The sequence below is a fragment of the Podarcis pityusensis genome, assembly GCF_964106645.2.
Source record: "Podarcis pityusensis genome assembly, chromosome: 8".
Taxonomy (NCBI): Eukaryota; Metazoa; Chordata; class Lepidosauria; order Squamata; family Lacertidae; genus Podarcis; species Podarcis pityusensis.
In genome coordinates, this window is record NC_138033.1 from 37,337,090 (window position 1) to 37,359,697 (window position 22,608).

At 47.7% G+C, this 22,608-nt stretch overlaps 1 protein-coding gene across 1 annotated transcript; it reads left to right on the top strand.

Annotated features, from left to right (window-relative positions):
• The first annotated feature begins 149 nt into the window (after positions 1 to 149).
• MMP15 (matrix metallopeptidase 15) lies at positions 150 to 15,363 on the top strand. Its single transcript, XM_081016895.1, has 10 exons — positions 150 to 444; positions 4,609 to 4,757; positions 5,164 to 5,286; positions 6,368 to 6,675; positions 6,935 to 7,096; positions 7,667 to 7,872; positions 8,417 to 8,555; positions 9,281 to 9,431; positions 9,858 to 9,973; positions 11,682 to 15,363. The coding sequence occupies exons 1-10, from the start codon at positions 343 to 345 to the stop codon at positions 12,200 to 12,202; spliced, it is 1,977 nt and encodes a 658-aa protein (XP_080873021.1). The 5' UTR covers positions 150 to 342; the 3' UTR covers positions 12,203 to 15,363.
• Positions 15,364 to 22,608: the final 7,245 nt, after the last annotated feature.

A 22,608-nucleotide genomic window follows, 5' to 3' on the forward strand; every position in this document is an offset into this window, starting at 1 on the left:
GGCTCCTGGGCTTGAGGGGCGGTCAGTCGGCTGGCCGTTAGACGGCGGCCGCCACAAGCCCAGCCCAGCGCAGGGCGCGACGGGGCGGGCGGGCGGCGCTTGGAGCATTCCGCTGAGCCAGCCGGGCAAGGGAGCGGCGAGCAGACGGGACGGGCGTAGCGCCGAGGCTGGAGCGCCTGCCCGCCACACAAAGGCAATGGCCGAGGCGCGGCGGCGGCGGCAGCAGCAGCAACAGCAGAGGCGGGCGGGCGACAAGTAGCGAAGGGGGCCTGGCTAGGCCCGGGGCGAGGACGGCGGCGGCTCGTGCTGTGGACCGAGAGAGGAGCAGGCGCGGCGTCCAGTATGGGAGGCGAAGGCTGTTCGCAACCCTCGCTGCTGCTGCTGGGGGTTCTGCTGCTGCTGCGGGCCTCGGCGGGGCCGGTCCCGGGCGAAGTGGACGCCGAGGTAGGTCCCCCGCTCTGCTGCGCTTCTTGTTGCGCCTTGGCCAGGCAGGCCGCCTGGGCAAGGTCTCCCGCCTGCCCCGCCGGCCGAACAAAAGAGCGGCGCTCCGGGGGGAAGGGGCGAACTGGGCCCGCGGGAGGCGTCCAGGAGGTGGCGGCGGCGGCAGCAGCCCTGCCTTGCGCTCCCCAGACTGCCACCTGCGCCCCGGGCTCCAGTCCGGAGAGCGCAGGTAGTCGGCGGGGCAACGTCGCAGCGCGCCGGCCCGGGGAAAACCCAAGCAGCCGAGGGCCCACGTGGGGGCCCCAGGCTGCTCCCGCCCCGCTCCCCGGAAGGGCGACTCCATCGTGGCCCGCAAATAGGGGGAAAGCGAGCCTGGCCTTGGAACAAGCAACTTGTGGGAAGAGGAGCGCTCTTTCAGCTTCGGGCTTGATGGCCTGACAGGTGCCCAGCTATGCCCAAATTATGTGGGGTTGAGGGGTGCTGTGTTCACCTTTTATTTTGCTCTTAAGCTTTGGAGAGCTTTGATCCAAGACTGGAAGAGGGAGGCTAGAGAGAGCTTTCTTGGCAAAGTCCTCCTGCCTGGGCAGTGTAAAGGGCAGAGGAGAACCCTGGGTTCTAGATAAACTCAGGACCGTGGCTGGGCTGCCACGGTCTTCCGGACAACCTTTGCCAAGTTGGTGCCAAAGGTCGGGGATGATAGAAATTGTGATCCAAAATATCTGGTGGGCACCAGGTTGATGAAGGCTGCTGGGAACCTCAACGCGACCTCTGCTTTCCAGAATGGCCGTTCACAAAAAGGGGGGGGGGGGAGAGGATACCAAAGGGGTTCTTGTCAAAAGATTGCAAACTTCTCATCCTGGTTAGTTTTGTCCTCACCCACTTGGACATGAGTGGCAGAAGTTGGCAGCCCCAGGACCTGGGCTAGTGCTGCAAGGACAGGTGAATGCCTGCAGTGGGCACCACCCAGCATAGTCAGGAAAGTGCAAGGAAGCCCAAGACACCTTCCTAGGGGGAAATAAATAGGGGGTGGGAAGAGCTTTGGGCTGCAGCCCTGAAAACAGGCACAGTTGGCAGCAGATGCCCTTGAATCAGTGGCTGGGAGGACCTCCTGTCTCAGAGGAGATGTGCATCAGGGAGCCCAGTGGTCTATGTGTTCACAGGCTGCAGCAACAGCACACACACCTGCCATAAGTAGTTGTGGTGTCTGCGTTTGCAGTTAGTGAGGTGGTGAAGCATTTTCAGCAGAACCTTCTCTTGCTAAGTTACAACTTGCATGTTATCAGTGCCAAGACCGGATTTCTATTCTAATAATTCAATTGGATTTTTAAAAATGCTCTCTTCACAGCCTGTGAGAGCAATACAAGCTAAGGTCTCCCTCCACCCACCAGAGGTGAGAGAACTTTGCAAGAGGCTTTGGGTGTGTTAGAGAGCCGCTGGCTCAGTATTAAGGAAGCAGTTTATTTCCTGCAAGGCAAAATGTATGGAGACGTGAGTGAGAATTTAGGCTGACTTTGAAGGAATGGTGCAAGGCGGCAAATGTGAAGTCTGCCTATGCCAACCTGGTGCCCTGCAGCTCCCATCAGCATGGTGTGTTGGGTGGGGTCTGATGGGAGTTGTAGTCAGTCCAGCAACATCTGGAGGGCACCAGGTTGGGGGTGGCTGTATTGTCTTAAAAGGGCAAGTTTCCAAAAATTTATTGTCACTGGACATGGGGAAGGCACAGAGTTTGAAAGAATCTTGGTCTTGGCACTGATGTGGACGGTGCAGCTTGAGGGAAACTTGGAATAGCAAGGCTCTTGGGCTCAGGGTCAAGGAAACAATGCTTAAAACAGGCATAGGCAAACACTGCCCTCCAGATATTTTGGGACTACAACTCCCATCATCCCTAGCTAACAGGACCAGTGGTCAGGGATGATGGGAGTTGCAGTCCCAAAACATCTGGAGGGCTGAGTTTGCCTATGCCTGGCTTAAAACCATATTTTGCTGGCATCTTACATCAGTTTAATTGCCTTGCATCTCCTGGTCATCTTCACAGACTTGCTGATTTGTTGGACAAGGAAAGGGCACATACTCCCACCTTGATGTCCCTCTCCGTGGTGTAGTGGTTAGAGTGTCAGACTAGGACCTGAGAGTCCAGGGTTCAAATCGCACTCAGACGTGAAGTTACTTGGTGACCTTACCTCTCAGCCTAACACAGGGTTGTTGTGATGATTAAATGAGATTGGGGAAGAACCATGTACGCCAGCTTGAGCTCCTTGGAGAAGAAGGTGGGATATAAATGTAATTAAATAAATGGTGGAATTGCCCTAAAGTGACAATTTTCAGGAGTCACGTGTTGAAGAAGTCCAATATATTACTCACCGAGAAACACTAGCAATTCCCACCCTGGTGATTTTGAACATCTGGGATGGCCAAAATTTGGATTATAAAAATAATGTGCTACTTGCTAATGGCAGCAACTGACCATCACACACTTTGGAAAGTACACAGATAAACTGACAGTGGAAATTTGGTATGTAAAGTTCATCTGCACAAAGGGCTGTCAAGAAAAGGGTCTTCTACCCAGTTTCATTTGACTTTATTAAATATATAAATTATAGAGCAGAGGAAACAAATATACCAGCAGAAACATGCAAATTTATGGAGCCTGTGATAGCTAAAAGGCATGACAATGGAGATCAGTGACCAGGATCTTGGGAACTTTGTGCTGTACACTGTAGACTTGTAGACCTTGTGAAGATAGTCAGGCTAAACACTGGCTCTTGTTTAATATTTTATTTATTTTTACTTAGCTTTGTTGTAATTCTGGAGATTTCTCTCATGCATTTGTTGCTGGCAGATTGTAGCCTTGTCTTTACAAAATTAGTAATTAGTAAAAAGTGAATTAATCTTAATTTACGTTTTTTTCTCGTGCTTCTCATGTATGACTAATACTAAATGGATTCTGTTATTGTTTGGTTGTTTTCTTTGTATGGTTGTTATTAATATATTTATTCTGCATTATTGTTAGCAAAGCATATTTTAAAAACCCAGTTTAACTAGGGATGACGGGGGACCAAGTCAAGGAATGGGGGTCCTCCACATGTAACAAGGCGTCTGCTGCACCACTTCCAACCTGATGAAAATCTGTTGTCTGCCTCCAGCTTATGATTCTGTGCTTCAGAGTGTACGGGTCAACAAGACTACCAGCTGCTCATTCACTAGACAATTGTCCTATTCAGCAGTTGGCTGAGAAGCCAACCCACTCACAAGATTTGTTGCTAGCTGGAACGTCCCACATGGAATAAGGGCACCTCAGACTGAGCTGATCTGTCCAGGGGTGGGGATCTGCCTCTTGGGCCAAATTGGACAGGTGGGCAGGGCCACACCCTGCCAATCACACAATGCCATTATGGTGCTTAATAGTCTTGCCTTTTGCAAAAGGGCTATGTGAAGCAGCTCTGGTAGTCAGAGGGGGGAGGCGGGGGCTGTCTGAAATGGGCTTTGCCTTTGCAAAGGTGTCATTTGGAGCAGTGGGTGGGTGTCAGCAGGGTATGGGGGAGTTCCACACAACTCCACAGGTACCACCACCAACCCTTTTCAAGTAGAAGGACAAAGGGCTTTAATCCTAGCTCATCAGATGATGACTGGGGATTAAATCCTGATACCTAGGCTGCAAAATCCTGTTCTTAGATGAGGCAGGATTATACCCTGTCCTCCTGCCCATCAGCTGACACCACTAATGGGGAAAATGGCCTAGTGCGCCAAGATTGGCCTGCAGGCTACAGGCCATTCCTGTTTCATGAATAGTCTTGGTTGCCAGCTTGAGAAATGTGTTCATGAAGCTGGGCCTTCCCCCTTCAATTTCTAGTCTGAAAATGGGAGCCATCACCTAATAATGGCTACATATTAATTTGTAGAAAGTTTGCCAGTGTGACAGTAGGGCTTAAACTGGAGGTCCCGGGTTTTAACTCTTGCATGGGCACACAGGAAGGGTTCTTTTATTTTATTTTAAGGAATTGTCTGACTCAAAATACATTGAAAGTTGCTTTACTTTTGGAGTGCTCGACAATACCCCACATAAGAAAGGCTTAGGCGTTTTAAAGCAGAAAGGAGATATTCCAGCTGTGTGGTTGCAGGCGGTGTGGCTTTTTGCACGCTGATGATAGGGCTCCTCTTCACTTGCAGGGCTGGTTACAGTTCTATGGCTACCTTCCGCAGTCCAACCGCCAGATGTCCACCCTGCGCTCAGCTCAGACCCTCTCCTCAGCCCTCTCTGAGATGCAGAGCTTCTATGGCATCCCTGTGACAGGCATTCTGGATGAAGAGACAAAAGCGTAAGTTTTTTCCTGTTCAGAAGGTCTTCCTCCTGCAGGTCACCTGTGATGGGAAGAGGGATTTCTCCTTGTTGGAGAACTGAGGCAAGGGAAACTCCAGGAGGATACAATGGGTGTTGTGAAGGATGCTTCTTCCTGCTGCCAGCTCAGCCCTCTCTTCCTCCATCCTTTTGCCACTGATCTTTCTGTTAGATGGGAGTTTCCTCTCTCTCTCTCTCCCCATCCTTCCAAGCACCCAGTTGCTCACCTTAGCACTTTGCAAGAACAAGGCAAGTGGAGATGGGGGCGACCTCCTTCAGCTTTTAATGTGGGAATTCCCAAATTCATATCTGCAAGTGGGCATGGGTGCTGGCTCTTGGTGTCCTGTGTACGTGCATGAGGGCTTAGGCTTGACTGTCGCTTGCAGGTGGATGAAGCGGCCCCGCTGCGGTGTCGCCGACAAGATTGGGGCTCAAGTCAAGGCCAACATGCGGCGGAAGCGCTATGCACTGACTGGGCGGAGGTGGAGCCAGGCTCACCTGAGCTTCAGGTACGTTCCACAGCTGCTGAGGCATGAAGCAGGACTGTTTGGGGAGGGAACCTTTGGTGCAGGGCAGGAACTGGCTGTAGAGTTGACAGAAGCTTGAAGACTTTGCAAATGTCTTTGTGCTTTAAAATGTGCATGATGCAATTTTGCAGAAATATGCTTGATAATCATCTTTAGATTGCAGAGTCTGGAATTACAGAATTCACAATGCTTTGAGAAACAAAGGAAAGATGGGCAGCATTAGGAGGGGGAAAGTGGAAGACGGGGAGGGAGCATAATTCAGAGGCCCCACCCCTTGTTGACTTTTCTATGCCGCCATAAAGACTAGCAATATCTCTAAAGAATAGGAAGCTGAAGTTAGCCTAGGAAGTTTTGCCTTGCATTGTGCACTGGCATTCATATGGATTATGCTGTGAGTGGACAGAGAATCCCCTCATTTGGTCCCTGCTGCTTTTCCAGAGATGCCTAGAATAGCTGGGTCAGGATCCTGCAGAAGGGGAAAAAAGCATTCTCCCTATAGATTCTCTAGGACATTGAAGGCTGACCAGTTTTTTGTGACCTGAGCCTCTGTAGGAAACGGCCTGCCTCGTCAGCTGTGCCACATACACTGGGCACGAAGGTGGTGGTGGCGGCAGCGATATATAAACCCACATGTGGGTTGAGGTACAGTGGAGGAAAAAAAACCCAGGTGAGACCTCGAGATCAAATGCAAAGTTGCCCCTTCATAGCAAAAGGGTGACCTGCCCAGATGTGCACTCAACACACCCTCTCCTCCTCTGCCTGCTTGCGTTTTCTGGAGCACCAAAGCCTCAGCAATCACAATATGAAACAGGGGCCAGTTGCTTCTGTGAGCAGGGCAGTCCACTCTCCATTCATTCTTGCTGTAAGCCTCTGTGGAATTCATCTGCCAGTCTTTGCCTTTCCACTACACCTGCCTTTCAGTAACTTTTTGCTGGTGTGCATCTTTGCTGCTGAAGGGCTCCTTGGGACTAAAAAGGCACGTGGCGTTGCAGCTGTGGGGAAGGCTTGCCTTGCATGGTTCCCCCACCCGCTTCCAGTAATGCCTGTCCTTCTGTGTTCCCAGCATCCAGAACTACACAGAGAAGTTGGGGCTCTACTACTCTTACGATGCCGTCCGCCGAGCCTTCCAGGTGTGGGAACGAGTGACGCCCCTCATCTTCCAGGAGATCCCATACGATGAAATCCGGCACAAGAGGAGGAAGGAAGCAGACATCATGGTGCTCTTTGCCTCCGGATTCCATGGGGACAGCTCCCCCTTTGATGGCACCGGGGGCTTTCTGGCGCATGCGTACTTCCCGGGTCCTGGTATGGGAGGAGACGCGCACTTTGACTTGGATGAGCCCTGGACCCTTGAGAATGCCGATGTGTCTGGTAAGGAAGAATCTCGGGCCTGAGAAGGATGTAAGGAAGGCGTGCTCTTCTTGCCATAGGCAAAGGGATCTGACATTGACATTGGCCTAGAATACCAGGAACCTCAGTTGGGCTCTGCCCTAATGGTTGGCCATGGGTAGGGTTGGCTGGGATTCCTCTTCCACGTCAGCCTAATAAGCAGTGGAATCGAGGGGAAGTGTTTCTTGTCCAGTGCGGAAGTGAGTGGAGCTGGGGAACGATCCTTCCCTGTTGTCAACAGGGAACAACCTCTTCCTGGTGGCTGTCCATGAGCTGGGGCATTCCTTGGGCCTGGAGCATTCCAACAACCCCAGCGCCATCATGGCTCCTTTCTATCAGTGGATGGACACAGAAAACTTCCAGCTGCCAGATGACGACCTTCGTGGCATCCAGCAGCTCTATGGTGAGTGCCAGGCAAACAAGGTCTGTGTGTCTTTGTATGTTTAAGGACTGACCATCAGCTGTCATATGCATGTAAACAAGATTGCAGGATTGGCCTGAGCCATAGACAGATGCTGTGTTATCTTCCCGTTTGTTTGGCAGCTTCTTCATTCATTAGCCGATATATTAAGCTCTGCAGGGCCAGGCAGCGGTCTGAGACTGGGCCTTTTCTTTGATGGGGCCTTGGCTCTGGAATTCCCTTCCTGCTAAGAAGTGATTGGTGCCATCTTCGGCTAGCTTTTGACATCAGTTAAAAATATGTTTATTCCCCCAGGGCTTTTGGGGGGAGAATTGACCTGACACTGAGCTAGTTGATTGTCTGATGTGACTTCTGTTGGGGGTTCACTTCATGTCAAGTTATAGATTACCTGTGAATTGTGTATTTTGTTATATTTTAACAGTTTTGATTGTGTTTTTATATATTTTAGTGCTTTTTGCCACGCTCAGCTCCTATACCAGATGAAGGGCTGGATATAAGTTGCAATAAACAAAACCCTCTCCCTCTTTTCTTCCTCCTGCCCCACCAACTCAGGTCCTCCAGGGGGACAGCCTCAGCCCACCAAACCCCTCCCTACTGTGGTACCCAGAAAGCCAGGTCCCAAGCCTCCTAGACCACCCCCTCCTGGCAAACCAGACCAGCCCCCCAGCCCAGGCAACCCAGACCAGTACGGCCCAAACATCTGCGACGGGGACTTTGATACAGTGACGATGCTCCGTGGGGAGATGTTTGTGTTCAAGGTACCTGTAGCTTCCTCTGTCCTGACTCCATGGTTTCTCTCCGCAGTTACCAGAGCAATGCTTCAAGACGAGAGTCTGGCTTGTGCAATGGGGTGTTGAGGGGAGCTCAGGAATAACTGTGCCTCAAATTCCAGATTTTGTGACTTGTTGAAGTGTCCTAGACCCCTTTCCCTCCTCTTGTCCTAGGGCTGGAGCTCCTAGGCCTGGAGCTCTTGAAGTGGGCAGCAAGCAGTGGGATATGAGCCTCATTTGCCATGATGATGGGTGGCACCTACCTGTGGGCGAACCTGTGAATAGGAGAAGGGTGTGGGTGTCATGCCCCAGGACCAGAATCAGCAGGCCTGAGCTTCCTTTCCCCAGGGCAGGGGGGAGGCTGTAGAAAGTACTTGATTCGCATGCCAGAGGTTCCAAGTTCACTGCTCCTCATTTCCATGTGCCTGAAACCTTGGGGATGGACACCGTCAGCCATTTTAGACAGTACTGAGCTGGATGGGCCACTGGGCCTGACTTGGTATTAAGCAGCTCCCTGTGTTTTTTTATCCAGGGTCGCTGGTTTTGGCGGGTTCGTCATAACCGGGTGCTGGACAACTACCCCATGCCCATTGGGCACTTCTGGAGGGGCCTCCCTGGGAACATCGATGCTGCATATGAGAGGCAAGACGGGCGGTTCGCCTTCTTTAGAGGTGAGAGAAGTTTAAAGCAAAGGCCCCGTAGAGGGTCTCCTGAGTCTTCTGTCGAGACAGCAGAAATGTTCTGTGTGTCTTCCCCTCCCTCTCCTTCCCACTCCAAAGTGCCCCTGTGGGTTTTCCTGACAGACTCCTTTCTCTTCTCCTTGCTGTGGGGCCAGCAGAAGGATGGTGGGCGTTTCATGGGCACCCCTCAGAAAGTCCATGTGTTGTGTTTTACCTCAGGGCCTGGAGTTCAGCCCAAAGAGCTGTTCTTAAAACTCCCTCCTGTGCTCTTTAGGGTGGGTGGGGAAGCTGAGTGTTGTGTTCTGGCCCCCTCTGTATTACCATTATCATCATTCATTTAATTAATCACCCACCCTTCAGCCTAAGGTCCCAGGGCAGGTTACCAGCATTAAAGCACATTATTAAAAAATAGTTTGAAACAACTGACAATCACAGAAATCAGGTTGGTCTGAACAATATGCACCTCAAGTGTGAGAAACCAGGATTAAAAAGTAGCGTAAACAGACAGACGCCTGCACTCAGCACAGAAACCAGCAACCTGCCCCACCCACCCCATCCTGCCCCATACATATTATTGAGGTGAAATAGGCAGGACTTGATAGATGCCATAGAATTGGGCATGGAGGTGGGGGGGGGGTTCCCCACAAGAAAAACAAGCTTCTTGTGTGCTTCATGGCCCAGCCTCTGCCTAATTTTCTTTTCTGCCCTTCCTCCAGGGGATCAGTACTGGCTTTTCCGTGAGGCAAATTTGGAAGCGGGTTACCCGCAACCCCTGACCAGCTATGGACAGGGCATTCCTTACGACAAGATGGACGCAGCCATCTGGTGGGAGCCTACAGGGCACACCTTCTTCTTCAGAGGGGACAGGTGGGTACCTGGCGTGTGAAAGGCGGCAGCAGGGCTGTTTCCCCAGCCAGAACTCAGTTCCAGCACCTCTCAGCCCAGCACCGTTGTCTTTATAAGAGAACAAGGGAGGCATTCTTGGTGAGTTTTTGTAATAGCACTTGGTGGCAGGATCTTCAGATGGCTGGAGAATCCCGAGATTTTTGCCTCCTAACCTTCCCAGGGACTGAGGCATTTACCAAAGGTGTGGGCAGGGTCTGTAAAGAGGTCCCCAATTCAGGGACGATGTTTTCCCCCTGCCCATTAAGACTAGCACTCAGAGTTTGATAAGTAAGTATGGAGTGTGAATGGTGAAAGAAGGGCCAGTGATTCACATTCCTGCATTGCAGAGGGGGGAGGGTTGGACTAGATGATCCTCAGGGATCCAACACTATGATTCTGTAACACTAGGTACTGGCGCTTTGATGAGGAGAGCCATTCTGTGGATCCAGGATACCCAAGGAAGATCAGCGTATGGGCCGGAATCCCTCATGCCCCCAAGGGAGCCTTCTTAAGTTCTGATGCCAGTAAGTAGAAAAGGACCCTGACCTGACAAGACAAATGTGGACTCTTGGTATAGTGAGCAAAGTAGCAGCTTGAGGAGCAGGTTGCTAAAGTTATGAATGCTAATAATGAATATTTTGTTAGTGCTGTTGGAAGCAGGAAACCAGAGAGGAGAAAGGCAGGCATTAGGTCACAGGACATCGGGGACTACAATTCCCATCAGCTCCAGTGAGCATGTTCAGGGATGATGGGAATTGTGGTGCCCTTTACAGATTTGCTATCCTTGCATTAGATGTTACAGGAAAGAGCAAAGCTTGTTCTTCCATCTGCGCTGAAGATGATGCTGGAAAGAGACCCACATCTAAACCCTTTGTGAGGAAGGGGGGAGAAGAAAGAGATCTGCAAAATAACTTTTTGTGTAAACCGTTTCCAGGTTTTCTTACAATCAAGCAGTATATAAATGTTGTTAAAATAAAATAACTTTTTAGAGCTACCTGCTAAACTAAAAACTAGCAAGTTGGCATTCAAATGTGGAAATGCCAGTCTTGTAGCAACAATATGCAGCTTGTTGAAGTCTGCTTCCTTACTCCACGGGAGGATAGTTGATAGCCCTATTTGCAGGTCACCCAGTAAGTCATGCCTCTGAAGGAGCCTTTCACTCCTCCTTACTCTCACGCAGAGCAGGGAACGAGACACCATCGCCGGCTTCACATCCTGTTTCAATTAGGGATTGTGGTTTGTTCTGCTCCCGAGAAACCACGGCCAGTTAACCAAGAAGAAAACTTGGCTTCAGATTGTGGTTTGTTGGGCGTGAAACAAAACTCACGATCCTTGTTCGAAGCCAGGGATGGTGGCTTCTTTCTTCTTTGTGTAACCTGAGAGGAGGAAAAGAACAGGTCCTCTCTGGTTTATCCTTGGTGAGCCAAATTACTTTTTATTTCTTTTTGCTGCCATTGCCCAAACTGGGAGTTTTTGGGAAGCTAGAAAAATTTGCTTGGGGAGAGGGCACAGATCAGGCCCCCTAAGTGGGAATTAACTACCCCCTGCACTCCATGATTTAACTGTGGTTTACTGTGATGTGTGAACTGAGTCAATGTAAAGCCAGCTCCTTAAAAATGATCCAAGGAGTTCTTGAGAGCTACTGGCCCATCTGCTTGAATTATGTCCCCCATGTGGACTGTAAAGCATGATCACAGCAGCAACGCTCTGATGAGGAATGAATGAATGTTTTTTTCCACCATGGAGCTAACTGAACAGTAGAGTCCTGCAAGAATCTGTATTAGGACCAATAGGGTTAAATACATTTATTGATAATCCAGAGTCAGAGGAATGGTACGGTGATTTAGTTCGCAAAGGGCCTTAAATAATTCATAACAGTGGAAGCCAATGCTTAATGATACAAGCAGCTAAGAATACACCAGAATATCATTATTTATTTTTTCTTTCATTCATTTAAAAGCATTTTATATACAACTTACTATTTCAAAAATCTCTAGGTGGTTTTATGGTCTAAAAATAAACAATATATCACAAAAACAAAACCGGTTAGAGAGTAATATAAATACATATAAAGTCAATATAAAAGTGGATTAAGCAGGAATTCGGAAAAAGCAAACACATAAAGCAGATCTTAAGAGTCACAGAAAGCCTGGGCAAAAAGAGAATGTGAAAAAGCTGTGAGCCGTGGAAAGGGACCCCAACTAACAGTGCCTACCACCTCCTGTTTTCCAGCCTACACTTACTTCTACAAAGGCAGAATGTACTGGAAGTTTGACAATGAGCGGCTGAAAACAGAACCCGGGTACCCCAAGTCGATCCTGCGGGACTTCATGGGATGCCACGACGAGGTGGCCACAAACCCCGACCCCGGCCGCAGGTGGCCCGATGTGGGCAAGCCCCCCTCCCACCCCGATGGCCCAGGACAGGACAAGGAAGAGGAGGTGGTGGTGGATGAGGAAGACAATGCCGTGGACACTCACCCTGCAGAGAAGGACAAGGAAACCGAAGCGGAGGACGATTATAGTGATGGCGTTGGAGGCGGCCGGGAGCAGGGTCCTGGCCATGGCAGCGATGTGGACATTGTGGTGCACATTAACGATTACCCTCTGACCATGAGCATCATCATGGTGACGCTGCTGCTCCTGCTCCTGCTCTGCATCCTGGGCCTCGTCTACGTCATCGTGCAGCTGCAGCGGAAGGGCACCCCACGCATGCTGCTCTATTGCAAGCGCTCCCTGCAGGACTGGGTCTGAAGCCACAGCTGACCTGGCTGCTGCTACTGCTGCTGCTACTGCTTCCACACCACCTCCAAGCTCCATCAAGAGCTTTGGAGCATAGGACAGGTGGGGAAACTGCCTTGTCTTCCCCCGGGCATCTCTGGAGGAGAAGCTCTTGAAGTCTCTGGGCTCGTCTGGACCACGGCTCCCAGCAGAGTCTTTTCACAGGAAGGTCCCCCATCCCTACCTTTGTGCCTCAGCCTTGGATACCCCGCCTCCCCCCAGGCATGGGCAGGTGGAGGGTGTGTGACTGACCTCCCCTGTTTGATTGGCCTGCCCGAGTGATGGACAGCCCTTTGGAAAGGGTGCGGCATGTGGCCTTCTCTTAACCTGTGGGTCTCGTCCCCCCTCGTCTACCTAATACACGCATGGCAGTCCAGGCCTGTTTGCAGGTCTGAAGGAGGGGGCCCTGCTTCCCCAATTTGTGTCTGTGCCACCCCTGCTGTGCATGTACTCCAGAAACTGTGACCTGATGCCCCCCGCCCCCTTGGGGGTGGGAGAGACACTTCATTGCCTGCCAGGGCAAGTTGCTGAGTCCTCCCCCATCCCCAGCCAATGGGCTGCCCTGGACAGGTTGGTGTGCCCATGGATAGTTGCAGATGTGTTCTCCCTTGGGCTCAGTAACCGACATCCTGAAAACCTTGACTTTTATTTTCAAAGGTGCTTCCCGTCCCACCCTGCCTCTTCATTTGCAGAGCAAAACGTGGGAAACTTTTCTACTGTAATTGCCAGAGCTACTACTGCTGTGAGGAGATTGCGCAGGAATATTTGGAGAAGGGACTGTTTGGGTGCCCTGTGTGTGTGCATGTCTGTGTGACTGTCTCCTTCCCACTATGTGACTACTGCTCCTTACCTACCTCTCCCCCCGCATTTCCTACTTCTCTTTGTTCCCATTGCCCTGGTCTTTGCTGCATATCTTGGAAGCAGACTCTGCTGGGTGGAATAGCCTTGATGCAGACATAGCCCTAGGGTTTGGGTTCCTGGGCTGCCTTGGAGGCTGTTGGGGGTGTTGTGCTGTAACTGTGAATGAGGAGTGACCACGTGGCTTGATTTCTGAGGCCCCCCTGTATCACTTTGGAGTAGGCGATGATTCAGCTCCTCAGAGGAGGGACCTGAGCTGGTGTAAGGATAACCCCTGGGCTTTGGAAGGCTGAGGACCAGTTTGTCCATGGAATATATCCTCTCTCCCAAGGAAGGTGGAGATGTACACTCACCTTGCGTGAACTGAGTGCATGAGACATTTGCACAGGCAGTTCACCTGAAAAATTGGCCACAGAAATTGCGCAAGTGTGCATTTTCCTGAAAGTGGGAGGTGCAAGGAGGATGGCCTTACTAAACCTATGCAGGGTTGCAGAACTCGGCTCAAGGCCATGAGAGATTTATGTTGAGATCAGTTGGGCACTAGGGCTGCTGTCCTAACAGGTTTTGTTCTTTCCAAAGAGACTCTGCAACCACTCCTTGCAACACAGCTATAGTTCCCTTGGTCTCTCAAGATGCACTTCCAAGCAGCCCCAATGTTTGAGGGGGAGCCTGCCCCCCTTCCTCTTTGGCCACTCTCTTGCCTCAGAGTTTCTGCCTCCAACTACCAACCGCCTTGCGTCGCAACAGGCAAAAGAAGCAAAGTTGCATTGATTTACATAGATTTCTGTGACTTCCAAGTGCCTTCACATAGCATTTTGGGGTGTATTTCTTTGGACTGTAAATAGGAAGGATTCTGTAACCTGTACATGTTATACAAATTAAGCGGGCCTGCTTGTACGATCATTTATTCTGCTTCTGTCAATGGTAATGAGGACCAAAGAGCAAAGAACCTCCTACCCCTTCCCTAATCACTGGAGATCTAATTTAATGGCTCTTTTCCCTTTCTGAGGCTTCTCTAGGTGTTTTCCTCTCAGCTTTACAGATATTAATATTTTTATGCTTGAAATTAGCACCATATTGTGGCTTGTCTTCCTGTTCTCTGAATCTCTGAAGCTGAGCAGACTGAGAATCCTCTCTCATCCCCCCTCCCTTTCTCATTTGTATTTAAAACATGATTGCCCTCCTCAGTCTTCTCTACAATGACAGGAACACAATCTCCTTGATTCTGAAAAGGGAAACCCCCATGCCAAGGAGTTGCCCCACAGGCCCTGTTCCTGCCCACTGCCCTCCTATAGGCTTTTTAGCCTCTTATCTCTACACTATTTCTCTCTTTAATAATAATTACATGTATTTTTGAAAACCTGGCGCTTTGGAAGCAGAATTAATGATGCAGCGTAAGCAATTGCACATAATTTTTGGGGGTTTTTTGTGGGTGGGTGGGAGTCCACATATAAACCTGGCTGTCTGCATGAAGAAAGCAAAACCACCCCTACTTGGAGAGACCCTCTTCAGCCCCTTGCTCAAGCCTAGCTCAATTTGTCCTGAATATGTTATTTCCAGAAAAGTGAGCTCCAGAACACATCAAATAGTTGTTGTTTAAAAGACACACCATTTTGCCTTTCTTTAGAGCACCCAGGTTCTCGTGTTCAGGCCTGGCCTGGCAGCATCTGCTTCTTTCCTCCTGATCCTCACTTGGGGTCCTGGCCCCAACTCTTCCCTCTTCCTCTATTGTTGTTGCAGAAGTCATCCAATATCTAGGTTGACTGACTTGGCAAAATGAGCCTAATTTTGTGCATACACTGGTGTAAAACTTGCTGCTGTGAGTGTTGACATCTCTGTGGTAGTGGGGTGGGGGTTGTGGCCTGAACCCAAGCAGTCACCCCCAGCCCTGCCCTTCATCCAAATCGACTTTCTCTTCCCCCTCCATTCTAAAACCACAACAAGCTGTCTCCTGCTTTTACATTGATGGGAGCAAAGCAGAGTCATGTAAAAAAAAGAAGAAGAAGAAGAAGAAAAGGGGGGCACCAGGTCACAAGTAGAACTTCAGACACGGTTGAACCCTGAAACTTTAAAACAGCAAGAGAAAATGAAACCCCAGCTTTGCTGTGGGGATGAGGGCCAGCCTGCTGTTCTCGGAGCGTGCCTTCGATGGGCCGAATATATTGGTGCATCTCCTAAGTGCAAAGACTGAAAAGCCAATTAATTTTCAGTGCTCAGAACTACCAAAAAAAATAAAACATTCACAGCTTGCCAATAAACCACAACATTGTGCTGACCTTTAGGTTTTGAAGCGTGGAACTCATTTTGCCTCCAAGTGCGCTTTCAGCAATTTTCTGTGGCGTCTATTTCTTTTTAAAAGTTGTGTTTTCGATAGGATAATGTCTGCCTGTAGCTCTGGGTTTTCCCATTTTGTTCCCAGAATTGCCATTTTAGTTAGGTATCTGTTGTGCGTTAATCATTTTGTGGAGATTATAATGCCAAAGGGAATATTCTCTTCCACACCCACCTTGTGTGTCTCCTGCAAAGCCACCAGTGATGCTGATGGCTAAGAATGGGGTGGATGTCTGGGCTCTGGTGCCTGAGATAGGTCTTTTGGGGAACCACACTATTCCTGGGACTGTAATCTGTTTTAGCTGGTTTCAATTTTAAATCACCTGCCCTGGGACCTGCTGGTGAAGGGGTAGCAATAAATCTAATAATAAAAATAACAAAGTATGCTTGCCCTACATGCACTTCCTTGTTGAAAAGGCAGCAGGTTCTTCCACACACATAGACCAGGGGCACTTTGGTCTGTATCTTCCTGCTGTAGAGAAGGCCTTGGTTTTGGGTCCTCTTAGGTAGCAATCCCTGATGGCTCTCGCTGGTGGCTTTTGCTCCGCACACACAAAAGCCACTAAGGCAACAGGTGCCAGGTTGCACCTTGCTCCTCTGTGCTGTGCACACACCACACCCTGGTTGGCTCCTGTCTTCTGCCGACAAGTTTTATACGTGCCGCCTCTACCACTTGTGTTCAGTTGCTGCATAATAAACACTACCCCAGCAGCTGCCAGTGGCCGCTCCTCTTTGTCCACCTCGAGAACAGGGTTCCCTCTGTTGCTTCTGTGTGCATTCATTAACCCAGAGGTCAGGAGAAATGAGCTTCAGTCGCAGACGCTTGGCTCCTGCCCTGGCTTCCTGGCCTAGCAGCGGTGCAGCTGTGTCCACTTGAGACGTGACTTCAGGAAGCAGCTAGGAAGACTGGGACGCTCCTGGTGCTTCTGCTATGGCATCATCATCATCATCATCATCACCCCAAGCTATATCTGGAGCAGAGCTGAATTGGGCGGGTGGGTGTGAAGCCAAACGCTTGACAGTATCAGTAGGGAAGTTGCAAGGAGTTCAGCAACCACTGAGCAGTGTTAGCTTGGATGGGAGCAAATGGCTACTGAGCATGTAAGGGCAAGAGCCCACTTAGCCACCCACCCTCGAAACAATTCTATGCAAAAGCTAACTGGGCTGGCAGTTCAGTTTTGCTTTAACACAGAACTGGTGGGAAGCAGGGTAGCTTAGGAGGAGCAGGAGGACAGGTTATGTTGTAAACCTTAGGCTCTGCCCTTCAAGCAGAGTTTAGGATGGGTTTAGGAGGAATGACTCGGAAGCTGCTGTGTCCACCAGCCAGACCCAAAGCAGGCAGATCCAGGGCCAGGCACAGTTAGAAAGGGAAACATTTGTGCAGTTCAAAATCTGAGCTCTACAAAACACGTATAATGTTAGCTGACAAAAAAAGGAAGTGATGGAGGATAATGTGAGATGTGTGTCTTCCAGTATTCCCTGGGACCCTGATCAAGCAGTCCTCCTTTTCCTCCCCATGCCAAAGACATTCCCCACAGATTACACTGCTACTTTTCCAGTGCCAGATTACCAAATAAGCAGAGTGGACACCGGCTGAGGGGCCCTGCAACACCAGTTCAAAATAATATTGATTTGATCTTGAAAAGAAAATTATAATCAAGCTTTCTTAGGAAATAATTTGCAAGGGAGATTTTGACTGCCTAGGGGCCTCCAAAGTGTTTGGTCCAGCAATAGACTTTCCACAGTGTTTGATCCAGCAGTGGACTTTCCACAGTGTGTTCACCAATGTTTCCAATATTCATGAAATAATTCTGCATGGGGACTGCTTTCCTGATAAGTTGTGTGAAGTTGTCCATGATACAGTGAGGGTGGTGATGCCAAAATATATATAAACAGGGATGCTGAGTACTCTCTCTCTCTCTCTCTCTCTCTCTCTCTCTCTCTCTCTCTCTCTCTCTGTGTGTTCATCTGGATTGTCCATTCTCTTGCTCTTCATTCTTCTTATAGCCTTGACTCCAAATGAAGTTTCCTTAGAGTTCATGACACCTGCTGTGTACAGCTTGAACACAAGACACTTCTGCATTAGTGCTGTCAAATCCCAGTTCTGCTGTTGAGTGATGTCTTCTGTATGTCATAAACAGTGGCTCTGAGAAAGAGTATGTTGTGCACACACATGCAAAATGCACAGGTGTGTTGTTGTGGCATGTGTGAGGCACAAACACTGCAATCACTCTACTGCTGTGCTGCTCAAAATTCTCCTTAAAAGCCCTGCCTCTGATTTCAAGAGACATGAGACAATATCATGACCCTCGATGTCATACTGAGCGTGCGAGAGACAGGAAGCCAAAGAGTCAGGCTGCAATCTTGTATTTGCACGTGCAATTTACCACATGAAGACAGAATCTCTGGAAACTTGAATAAGCTGTTTTAACTGGGTATACCAGCATAAATCACAAGGAAAGCTTTTGCCTGTGAGGAAGACGGCTTATGGGTGAAACATGTTCTGCTAAACAAGGTGCTTCTACCTAGCGCTGCTGTCTGAAGCTTATTGCCTGCAATTTTGGGGATCATGATTCTAACAAAGGGCTCTCCTATAAGCCACATCCTCTTTCTTACTGTTAAGAAAATAATTCTGGAAGCTGTAAGGACAAATGCCTCCAGCTGCTAATGCAAAAGTAGCTAATGAAAAAGGCAGTGAAATCATTAACAAATGCATTGCCCGAAAGCCAAATGGCTCTTTCTGAATTGGCAGAACAATTAATTTAAGATGCAAGTGGAAATCTCCAGTGAAAAACCACAAGTTTCTCTTACTTTCCCATGACGATGGAAGAATGTTGGAAGCTTAGCAAGAACAAACCCACATGATTCTGTGCTCAGTCATGTTTGTAATGTGCTCCCCCACTTTCGGTCCCTACTTTCTATTTAAGACTGTAAGAAGAGCCCTGCAGCTGGATCAGATCAAAGGCCCATCGAGTCCTGCACCCTGCTTGACACACTAGCCAACAGCAGGTGGTCTTGAAAACCCCTTGGGCAGCTCTTGTGGGGTGCAAAGCCCATCATGATGTCATCAACTAAAACTTCCTTCCAAACATTGGAGAATACACTGTAACTAGAGCAAATCCAATGCTTTTGTTTCTTTTTCGATGGTTTGTTGGCTCTAAAATTGGCCTGTAAATCCTTCTTTTAATGTGTCAATTCATAACACATAGTCCTAGTCCAACAAAATCTGGAGGGCCACATCTCTGTCCTAAACAAACGCTTCAACTTACATAGTTTCAAAACAGGGTGCTTATATAACTTTTAATTAGCAGAAAGGACTCAAGATGCAAGAAGCCCATGAAAATAATCAATAGTGATTTTAATGAAAGGACAACCTAAATAAAAATTATTATTATTATTATTATTATTATTATTATTATTATTATTATTTACTGCTTTTATTATTCACTTTTTTCAGGAAATAAACTCAGTGTGATTTGCAATAAATACAAAAATTAAAACCCATACGAAACTTTATAAGCTGAAAATGTTGGCGGTCTGACATATCTCACCTACTAAAGGAGGTTTCAGAGTAAGCTTGTTGCAAGAGCAAATGTACACAGATGGTACAAATCTTTGCATTCCACCCACAACATCAATGTGAAATCAGATGTCCTTCACTGTCACTCCTGACTTAGCATCAACAGCAGACCTCAAGATGAATGCTGATGACTCTTGGGTAATGGCTTTCAGTTGCTCTGAGCTGAAAATTCCCCAAATGTGCTGACAGAAAAGTGGTGGCTAAAGGTGGAGAGAGGCAGGTATGAACCCCCAAATTAACAGACACTGCAGAAGGGCACAACTTCTCCCATAAATTAACCTCAAAGTACAGAGAAATGATATTGAAAAGCTTGCAAATACGGTATCTTGCTCTGAGAATCCCATGCATTAATGCATCTAAGGACAATACCATGTTGGAGAGGCTGAGAGTTTCTTTACAATGCTAGGGTTTCATTTTCAAAGAACTATCAAATTTTATTGGGGGCGAGGGGGTGTTGTTGTTGAAACTCCAGAGTTAGTATTGCTCAACATCGTTACAGGAGTTGTAACCTTTATTAAAATAACTTCTTTATTAAAATTCTTCTGATACCTGCAGGGATCTGCTGGTTTAGGGAATATGTTAAAGGGCCTGAGTATTCCAAAATGGCACAACAAAATTTGGGAAAAAGCACTGGCCGAAAAGCTGTTGCAAAAGATTCACATAACCAAGGGTTAAAGGGACACTTTTTTGTGCACTGGTGGCCGTATATAGCATTTTAAAATATATTGGCTAACAAAAAGCCAATACCCAAAGCCTTTTAGAACATTTGGCTAAAAGAAGCTATATTATTATTATTATTAATAATAATAATAATAATAATAATTTTATTACTACTACTACTACTATATCATTTACAGCCTGATTGCAATGAGGATTTAACATTGGTTGTCTGTCTTTGTTCATTAGGTTCTGATATACTTTGTAGCTGGAGAGGGCGGGAATGTTTTAGCCAATTGTAAGGATGAAAGGAACTGGAAAACGAAGAGGCAAATAAATAAGCATAGGCAATGTTGTAAATACCCTCAAAGCGGTCTTCTGAGTTTGTCCATCTTGGTCAGAGGTATAACCAAGCCCAGGATAGTTGGGAATTCCTCTCCAGCACTGGATTGTGGCCTGTAACGTGCCTGCCTCTCCAAGAGGAACAGGGCAGAGAAACTCTGCTTTGGAGCCAGTTAGGAGAGTGAGACCAAGAAAGCGTTTGGAGCTGGGAGTTGGCTGAAGCCTGAAGGTCAAGCTTTCGGTGCAGATCTCTGACGCAGGGCGAGTGGATTGGCTAACCTGGTGTTGATCTGCTTCCAGTAAGCTCTGTTTGCATAGCTATAAATAAAGCAAATATCAAAGATACAACCAGGGCTTTGCATGTAAAGGAAAGGAAGCCCTGAAGTGTTGCCTCTGGAACTTTTCAGCCATCAGGAAAGGGTTGAGTGCTTAACAGGACTCTGATGAGAAACTTGAAAAAAATGTGAAGAATTGGATTGTAAGGTTGCGGAAAACATACTTGGAATGAGGAACTTCATGGGATGCTGCTCCTTTCAGAACAACTATAGCTGTAAACATAAGTAAAGGTAAAGGGACCCCTGACCGTTAAGGCCAGTCGCAGACGACTCTGGGGCATAGCTGTCAACCTTCCCTTTTTTTGCGGGAAATTCCCTTATTCCAGCGCCATTTCCCACTGCTTCCCACTGCTATCCCGGATTCTTAGGTATCCCCTAGACTGTCCCCGGGACAGGTGAGGCTGCTGATCCCTTATTTTCAAGGCTGCTAATCCCTTATTTTCAAATCTGAAGGTTGACAGCTATGCTCTGGGGTTGCGGCGCTCATCTCGCTTTACAGGCCAAGGGAGCCGGCGTATGTCTGCAGACAGCTTCCAAGTTATCTGACCAGCATGACTAAGCCGCTTCTAGCGAACCAGAGCAGCGCCCGAAAATGCTGTTTACCTTCCCGTCGGAGCGGTACCTATTTATCTACTTGCACTTGACGTGCTTTCGAACTGCTAGGTTGGCAGGAGCAGGGATCGAGCAACAGGAGCTCACCCCGTCGCGGGGATTTGAACCGCTGAACTTCTGATTGGCAAGTCCTAGGCTCAGTGGTTTAGACCACAGCGCCACCTTTGTGAACATAAACATTAAGCAAAAAATATAATAAAACAGAGTAAGATCATCTAAAGCACAGACAGGGCTCACTTTTATTATAGGTGAATGTTATTTTTTATTATTATTATTATTATTAATAATAATAATATCATCCAACATTTCTTCAATGAAAATAGGGACGTCCCATTCCATAATGATAATTTTACTGTTTATACCCCACACATCTTACTGGGCTGCCCCAGCCACTGGGCAGCTTCCAACATATATAAAAACTTAATAAAACATTTTTTTAAAAACTTCACTACAGAGGACTGCCTTCAAGGGGCTCAAGGGTCAGTAAAATTTAAGATTTTAACTGATGCTAAAGAAAGAGGTGGATTTGCCCTGCCAGACTTAAAACTTTATTATGAATCAGCCGCTTTTTGCTGGCTGAGAGAATGGATGCTTCTTGAAAATACAGACGTTTTGGATTTGGAAGGTTTTAATAATGTATTTGGTTGGCATGCATATTTGTGGTATGATAAGGTCAAAGCACACAAAGCGTTCAAAAACCATATTGTAAGGAAAGCATTGTTTAATGTCTGGATAAGATATAAGGATTTGTTAGAAAATAAAACCCCAAGATGGCTGTCACCTATGGAGGCAAAGGCTCAGAAAAAACTCAATATGGAGGCCAAATGGCCGAAGTATTGGGAAATTTTGGAACAAGAGGATGACAGATTAAAATTACAGAGCTTTGAAAAATTAAAAAACAGAGTGCGAGATTGGCTCCATTATTACCAAATAATGGAGGCATACAATCAGGACAAAAAATTAGGTTTTCAAGTGGAAAAATCAAAGTTGGAAACAGAATTGTTAGACCCTAAAGTTAAGAATTTGTCAAGAATGTATAACTTGCTACTGAAATGGAATACTCAGGATGAAATGGTGAAATCTGCTATGATTAAATGGGCACAGGATGTTGGACATAACATTATGATGGCTGACTGGGAACAGTTATGGACCACTGGTATCAAGTTTACGGCATGTAATGCATTAAAAGAGAATTTAATGAAAATGATTTACAGGTGGTACATAACACCAGTCAAGCTTGCAAAAATCTATCATTTGCCCGATAATAAATGTTGGAAATGCAATGAAACTGAAGGCACTTTCTTTCACCTTTGGTGGACATGCCCAAAGATTAAGGCATTCTGGGAGATGATCTATAATGAAATGAAAAAGGTATTTAAATATACCTTCTTAAAGAAACCAGAGGCCTTTCTTCTGGGCATGGTGGGCCAATTGGTGCCAAAGAAGGATAGAGTTTTTTTCATGTATGCTACAACAGCAGCAAGAATACTCATCGCAAAGCACTGGAAGACACAAGACCTACCTACCAGGGAAGAATGGCAGATGAAGCTGATGGATTACATGGAATTGGCGGAAATGACTGGCAGAATCCGAGACCAGGGAGAAGAGTCAGTGGAAGAAGATTGGAAAAAATTTAAAGCTTATTTACAGAAATATTCTAAAAT

Coding starts and splice junctions, on each gene's coding strand:
- MMP15 (XM_081016895.1), top strand. CDS start 343: ATGGGAGGCGAAGGCTGTTCGCAACCCTCGCTGCTGCTGCTGGGGGTT. Junction 8,556..9,280: donor GCGGTTCGCCTTCTTTAGAG/GTGAGAGAAGTT, acceptor CCCTTCCTCCAG/GGGATCAGTACTGGCTTTTC. Junction 9,432..9,857: donor TTCTTCTTCAGAGGGGACAG/GTGGGTACCTGG, acceptor CTGTAACACTAG/GTACTGGCGCTTTGATGAGG.